This window comes from Ursus maritimus, unplaced genomic scaffold, assembly GCF_017311325.1.
Source record: "Ursus maritimus isolate PB19 unplaced genomic scaffold, ASM1731132v1 scaffold_32, whole genome shotgun sequence".
In the NCBI taxonomy this organism is placed as follows: domain Eukaryota; kingdom Metazoa; phylum Chordata; class Mammalia; order Carnivora; family Ursidae; genus Ursus; species Ursus maritimus.
In genome coordinates, this window is record NW_024425786.1 from 302407 (window position 1) to 309862 (window position 7456).

Genomic DNA, 7456 nt, shown 5'->3' on the forward strand with positions numbered 1-7456 from the left:
AGCACTAGGGTCCAGCTCTGCTGGAGTCTGGGACTTGACCTTCTTCCCAGTTTCTCCACCGTTCTGGGGCAGGTGCTGAGGCCCCCTCCCCACATCACAACACCCCTGAGAGAGGTGAGTAGAGGCGTTTGCCCTCTCTCCTCCCATGAGGGCGCTGACCCCAGGGCCAGCTGCCCGAGGAGAGCAGATGTGGGCTGGCGGTGGCCCCAGTCCACCTACACCTGCCCCGGTGTTTGCTCTGCCGTGGCCAGAAGGTGAGTCAGACCGAGGAGCCTGGAGCCGCAGGAGGGGCCAGCATGTGCAAGAGGGGCAAGAGCCCGACCCAACCTGAAACGGAGGGACTCGCACAGGCGTCTCTGAGCTTGGGTCCCCTCGGGCCCAAACTCACTAGGTGCTAGGAGATCCCCCCCCTAGGTCCAAGGCTCTGGAAACTCCAGGGCCCTCCCTGCCCCAGCACAGTCCTGGTGGGATGACAGTCCCCTGGCACTGAGGTGGGGCCTCACTATCAGCCTAGTTTCAGGCCAAAGCTGGGCCGTAGGGATGCGAGGAGACCCTGAAGCCATCTGTGGCTGGCTGCCATGCAGGAAGTAGCCTGGAGCCGCACAAAGAGCCCTTTGTCCTGCCTGCCCCCACGGCAGGACTTGCGCAGCCAGGGCCGGGGGGCTGGTGGCTGGGCCCCCTCAGGCCAGGTCTGCCACCAGCCTGTGTCCCCAAGCAGGGGGTGGCCTTTCTCGCCCTCCCAGGTCAGACCTCCTGTCCCTGGAGGCCTGTGTCTCCTGTCCCACCCCATTCAGCTGCCATGGCAACGTCCGCACCCAGCAGGTGGGCCGGGCCGAGGAACCTTTGTCTGGCGGCCACTGGTTTCTCCAGTGATCCTGGCACCTGCAGCTGCCTCCCTCTGGGCCAGGATGTGCTGTGTGGGGTGGCCCAGGCTGATCATTCAGGGCTCGGACACCTGGTTGGCGCCAGCTGCACTAGCCACCATGGCTCTCCCCTTGCAGGAGGCCACAGGCTCTAGGCCCGGCCCCACTGCCCCCCATCCACATGTGTCCTTGAGGGGTGGGGGCGTGCTGCTCCCAGAGACCTGTGTGGGCAAGAGTCCACGCCTGCCCTGCCGGCACCTGCGGGGCAGGAGCTGGGATCTGGCTGCAGCCAGCAGGAACTGGTGGCAGCCCAGGGCTCTGGTTAGGGGTGAGAGCCCGAGCACACGTCGTGAAGCCATTCGTTGGCAGAGCTCAGAAGCACCCGAGGGGGTCCATGGGATCCAGCCGTGTGGGCGCGGCTGTCGTGAAAACCATAAGAGCAGAAGGAGCACGTCCCAATTGACCATTTGTCTGAAGCCAAGGGATGCAGTGCGTGGAACCCACTCTTGGGCCCCCTTTCCGGCACAAGGGGGCAGACCATTCAGGTTTCACCGTCTGACTTTGGGTCACTTTTGCTCTTCTTGGGACTCCAGCAGAAGAGTGTAAGGAAAAACAGTGAGTGGTCAGTGCAGGGTCAGAGAGCAGGTCTCCAGACCAGGTCCTTCCTCTTCAAAGCGATGAGCCAGCGGAGACAGTCACGCAGGCTTTATCGGCCCAGAAGGCCCTGGCCGTGCAGCAGAGCACCTCAGGGCCTGCCTGCCGCACCTCTCGACCCCCTGTGAGGCTGGCCTCCCCTCAGGCAAAAGCTCAGCTGCTTCTGGAGCACTTTCGCTCCCAGGCTGAGCGCAGTCATCAGCCACCCTGCTTCGGCCCATGGGGTGGCCTCTCAGCAGGACAGTGAGTTTGTGTCCGCGCCTTGTCACGACGGGAGAGAAGCACGTCAGGGAGTCTCTCGCACGCATGGGCCGGTCACAGCACCCTCTGGCTCCTCGATCAACCTCCTGCAGAAAACTGTGTGGTCGTTTCACTGTGACTCAGAGCTCACTGTGGTCCGGGTGTTTCTGAGGGTGTGTGAGCATTAGAACGGATGGGGAAAGTACGCATCCCCCGCCCGGCCCGACAACAGGGTCAGAGTAGTCAGACCGGGCAGGCTCCCCTGCAGTAGCCGCATAGGCCAGAGGCAGCCGCCACCTGGGCCGGCAGCAGGCGGAGAGCCTGCCTCCCTGCAGGTCCCTCTTCCCCCAGCAGGTGACCGTCCCTGTCCCCGAACTCAGCCCAGTCCTTCCTGGTGGTCCCAGACATCAAAACTGAGTGGGGACCCACCTGGTCCATCACCACATCCTGGCACCTGGGGCTCAGTGAACACTGGCCACAGCCTCCTCCAGCACCCCTCATCCCCCTGGGAGCTTCTGAAATCCGGCAACACCACGCCCGCGACCCCCAACCCAACATTTCTGGGTAGAGCCGCGTGGTTCTGGCCCTCTTGGCCGAGCACTCGAGCTGCTCTGTGACCGAGTCAATGGGAGGCAGCGCGTGGAGGGCAGGAGTGAGCCTGGGACGAGGGTCAGCGGCGAGCAGCCCTTCCTCCCATTCCAATCCAGCGGCAAACATGTCTGGGTTGTTAGTGAGCAATGGCTCAGTCTCCCTAAACACAGGTGCCAGAGGCCAGTGTGTTCCTGACCCCACCCCCACAACACAGACACCTTGGTGAGCGTCGGGGGTGGGTGGGTGTCCTGACAATCCCGAGGAGGGTGTGCCTGGTGGGTCCCCCTCATCAGCACTGCCCTAGGGGCTGGAGGTTGGAAGACTGGAGGGTCAGGGTCACTGATGCTGCAAGGACTGGTTTCCAGAGGCCCTGCACGTGGTCGGGAGACCAGACCAGCCCCTGCTGCCCCTCTGGAGGTGAGGGAGGAACCCAGCCCCCACAGCCCTTTGGGTCACACCCTGGCTGCCCCTCTGGGCGTGTGAGGGAGGGACCCGCCCCACAGCCCCTGGGTCACACCCTGGCTGCCCCTCTGGAGGTGAGGGAGGAGCCCCCCCCACAGCCCTTTGGGTCACACCCTGGCTGCCCCTCTGGAGGTGAGGAGGAACCCGCCCCCAGCCCTTTGGGTCACACCCCTGGCTGCCCCTCTGGAGGTGAGGGAGGAGCCACGCCCCACAGCCCTTTGGGTCAGGAGGCCAGGCTGAGGCTGGGCTGAGGGGGCGGACTCAGAAGCCCCACCCAAAGGGTTTCAGGGTCCTACACCAGGACCCCAGTGATCCGAGCCCATGGGACTCCTGGGCAGAAGGGTAGGTGGTCGTGCCCCCTCTGGGACCCCCAGGGCAGTGGGGACAGGAGGCCAACAGGGTGGCGTCAGGGGACAGTGCCCCTGGAGTGGTGCAGCCCTCAGGGAGCCCTCCATGGCAGCCACTGACTCTTCTGGGCATGTCCACTCCTAGAGGACAGGCTTTGGGTCTAAAGACCAGGCCTTGGACAGAAAGATGGCGCCACAAGCCGGATCCTGGGGTGGAGCAAGCCGGAGAGACCGGCAGCCCGGGGGACGGCCCTTTGTCATTGGGAGTTTACAGTGGAAAACAGGTGGGCCCTTTGGGATCTCTCTGCTGCTGGTGCTAATTAGCTGCGTTTCATTCAGGGACCTTCCACTGGGAGCGTCCCGAGTCACCTTCGAAACTGGACTGGGGCCCTGTTCCTCCCCACCCTGCGGCCATGGCCCCAGACCCTTCCAAACCCCAGTGTGCAGTCTTGGGTCCCTTAGCTCAGGGCTTCCAAAATGGGGGCGTTCCAGGGGTTTCCATGGCCTCAGACCGGACCGGCCCCTACCCTGCAGAGAGCTTTCCGGCAGCCTGTCTCCCCCAGTGTGTGGAGTCGATGTGACACATGTCACCCCTGTTCTGCGGCCTCTTGCCCATTGGGTGTGTCTGGGGGCACACAGGGAGGGAGTTCTGAGGACTCAGGCAGAGGAGACCCCTCCATTGCTGCCACAGCTTGGGGCTGGGGCCAAGAGCTGAGAGGGGCAGGCCCAGGCTCGGCCCTCTCTCTGTCCAATGGGAACCTCAGCCCCCAAGGGGCAGGGGCCCACCGTTCGCGGCCACCGCAGTGGCAGAGCACGAGGTGCAGGGTGTGACCTCACTCGCCCTCCTCGTTGGCGGAGCAGCGCCGCCTGAGTCTCCCAGCTGCCGGCTTGCACACTCCTCAGCAGCTCCTACAGAAGCTTTTCCTCCTGGTTTTGTTCGAGCTGGGCCCGGCAGCGGCCGGCGCGAGCGAGGCTGGGCGGACGGGGGGCAGGAATGTGTGCGAGGACCTGCCGCCCGCCCTGCCGCTGCGTCACGTCGCTGCCTCCCTCCTGGCCTATGAGGCCGGGGGGGACACACCTGTTGGCGGCCAGGAGCAGAGAGAGATTGAGTCGAGCAGTGAGCAGGCACCTGTGGGCGGGTGAGGCCCATGTAAGCGAGCCCGGGGCCACCGTCTCTTCCCTGCCTGCCCTTCACAGCTGCAGAAGGACCCGCCACGGCCTCCATTGTTCCACGGCTCTCAAAACTGCCCCCTGAAAGACCAGGCCAGCTGTCCACCTGCACACGTATGGACCTAAGTTCTCCTCTGTGAGGAGCCTCCGCTGAGGAGGCAGGGGCTGGGCTTTTCAGGGGAGGCAGGCGCCCCGCTGGTCTCAAGCCGCTCCAGGTTTGGGTCTTGGCTGGGGCAGGTTGGGCCAGAGCCAGATCTGGGCCCCAGGCTGTTCACCACGGGCTGACAGGTATTTGGGGTGACTGGTGCCAAAGCTTCTCTGATGTCTGTTCTGAGGCCCGGGGGGCCCTGGGTGCAGGGACAGTGGCGGACATGCCGGCCTGGCTGCTAGGCTGGGGTCGGGAGCGGCCTCCCCCCTCCTCCTCCGGGCGTGGAACCTGTCTGGGCAGGTACTGCGGGAGGCGGAGGTGCAGGGGAATGCAGGAGTCGGGAGGCCGCTCGGTGGGGAGATCCCCGGTGGCTGACCCAGGAGCGGGGCGATGGTGGCAGCTGGGCTCAGACGCGGACAACGGTGGTCCTTGGCGTCTGAGGAGGTGGGCCGCCCGGGCCGAGCGTGCTGGGTGTCGGATGCGGAGCCGTCTTGGGCTCACCGGGCTGTGCAGGGTCTGGCGGGCAGGAGCGACCAGGCCGCGGGTGTCTTCCAGCCCCCCAGAGGGCGGCTCAGGGTCACCGACGAGGGCGCCCTCCTTTCACCTGGTGACGGGAGCTTCTGGAACGCTCCCCCATCGGCCACTGATGTGACGGTTCCCGAGGTACCGTGTCCCCTCAGAGCCGGGTGTGGGGCAGGACTTGGGGGCCGGGGCCCAAGAGCGCCCGCGGCCCTGCCGGTGGCTTTCTGGAGTCTGCTTTTGAAGGGAAGGCCTTAGCTCTGCCGGAGCCCGCACCGGCGGCGGTGGGAGCTTGAGGCCGAGCCGGCCTGGCCTGGATTCAGGCTCTTTCTCACCCACCCGCGTCTGAGGCGCCAACAAAGCCGGAACGGCCTTGGAGGAGGTGTAGGCCGGGCCCTCGCCGACACCGTTGCCCACAGTCAGATCCCGGGCGGTTCTCGAGCAGCCGTGATCGCAGCACACAGAGCCCGCGCTCCGGCGAAGTGTGGCCCGCGTGGCCGCGCACACCGCGCTCCGAACTCGCGCGTGGCTAGCACGGCGGCTCCCCCGCCACGGGCTGTTCACCGCCTCGCGGTCCGGGAGGTGAGAGCCTTGCTGTGATGGAAAGTAACTGTCTGCGGCATAAGACAGCGGTCCTTGTCTCGCCCAACCAAACTCCCGGGCCGCAGGAATACGCGGTTTCAAGGAATCCAGTGGCAGCGTTTTAGGCCATTTCAGGCTCAGCATCAGAAACAATAGGTAGGTTTGGTTTGCTTTGGTTCTTTCTAGTAGCGCAGCTGAAACGCTTACAAGTGGGGCCGTTGGCAGCAAGTCGGATCCTCCAGGATCCGTGCAAAGCGTCTCGTCTACAGAAGTGCAGACGGCGGCTCAGCAGGACACGCGCCCGGGGAATCTGCCGACATTTTGGTAGTTCAGGAGCCCCGCGCGTCAGTCAGCGTGTGTCGGGTGCTTTCGGGAGAAGGGGAAAGGCCTGCAAAAGTCACCCACATCCCGAGGGGTCGGGTCGGCTCTCTGGTTCGCGCGCGCCCCAAGGAAGGGCCAAGAATCCAGGCCCGCCGTGCGGGGAAATGGCGGCCGCCGAGGAAGTGCCCCGCGTGGACACGGGCCAGCGCCTCGGCCGCCCCCCGCCCGGCCGCCTCTGGGCCCAGGCCGCCGGTGCAGCGCCGCGCACGGGCTTGGGTTTCAGGGCTTTGTTCTCTGAGCGGCCCTCAGCAGTGATTAAGGCCCGCCAGGCAGGTTAACCGGCAAGTCAGTTTTCACGCTGGGATCGCGTTCCCCACCCCACCCCGTGCCCGTGCGGCTGGGGCCCTCGGCAGGTGGGGCATTTGCTCCGCAGAGAGGAGCCTGGAGGGTGCCGCTCTGGGCCTCTTGATTCATTCCTGGATTTTTCCCAAGCTGCGCCTGTAGGGACAGTGATGATTAACCCGGCCCTGCATCCGGGACCGTGAGCCTGGCCTCCCTCCCTGCCAACCACTGAGGTGCTCCGAAACGGAGGCTTATTTTCACTTTTGGTATCAGCCCCTCAAACCTGCCGCCCCTCCTCCCTGCCCCAGGCACAGGGGATCCGGCTCTTGACCCCACGCTGAGCTGCGCTGGGAGGCCGAGCCCAGGTTCTGAGTTCAGGAAGAGAGTGGGATTCCGTCCTGGAACTTGGGAGGGAGCATTCTGCTGCCCACCCTCCTGCCCCGGCTCTGACCGCGTGTCTGTCTGTGTGTCTGTCCACGCACCTCTTCACCTCCTAGGTGAGAAGGTGAGGGCTGACGAGCTGGTGGGCAGCAGACGGCTGGGGTGGCCTATTCGCCTGGGTCTCGTCCAGGCCGGCTCTGGGCCCGTGGGGTCTCCAGGGCCTCTGGTGCTCCTGAAGTAAGGCTGGCCCTGAGTGACCAAGGGCACTAGCGACACCCGGCTCTAGCTCCAGAGGCAGCACAGTGGGAGGCCAGTCTATGCACGGTGAGCTGGCTCCAGGGAGGGACACTGGGCACCCAGCCCCCACCACCTTCCCCTGTGGCCTGGCAGCCGAGAGTAGAGCTGAAATTTAACTCAGCTCTGAAAGTAAAGTTGAGACGGTTTCACTTAGCTCGGAGAAAGGTGGAATTGCATTCCTAAAGCACACTGATTTTACAGGGTTCGTGGGACAGACCTTGAAAGGTGAGGTATGGAGCACGGAGGGGCGGGAGGTGGTGATGGGGGCACAGGGCAGGCGTCTGACTGTGGGGTCCGCCCTCTCAGCCTGGACACAGTCACCTGGAGGGTCCGGGCTCCTGTGAAGCCTCCCCCCTTCCACGTGGCAAACAGGCATCTCCCCTGTCCCCCCAACGCTGGGCCTAAGTTAGGATCAGGTCCTCTGAGAAATGTTGGCTGTTCCCGAGGACAAAGCTAGAGAACTGGGTGAACCCGGCCTTGGCCAGGCAAGTGGACACAGTCTTTGTTGTGGTCAGCCGGGTGGCCCGGGGGGGGGGGGG

The 7456-nt window shown here is 64.9% G+C and overlaps 1 protein-coding gene across 1 annotated transcript in view; it reads left to right on the top strand.

Annotated features, from left to right (window-relative positions):
* The first annotated feature begins 6061 nt into the window (after positions 1–6061).
* Positions 6062–7456, top strand: part of TTLL10 (tubulin tyrosine ligase like 10) — a 26749-nt gene continuing 25354 nt past the window's right edge. Inside the window, exons 1-3 of the mRNA XM_040645521.1 lie at positions 6062–6230; positions 6737–6857; positions 7072–7147. Of these exons, the coding sequence (XP_040501455.1) occupies positions 6062–6230; positions 6737–6857; positions 7072–7147 (366 nt within the window). The remainder of the gene's footprint in view (positions 6231–6736; positions 6858–7071; positions 7148–7456) is intronic.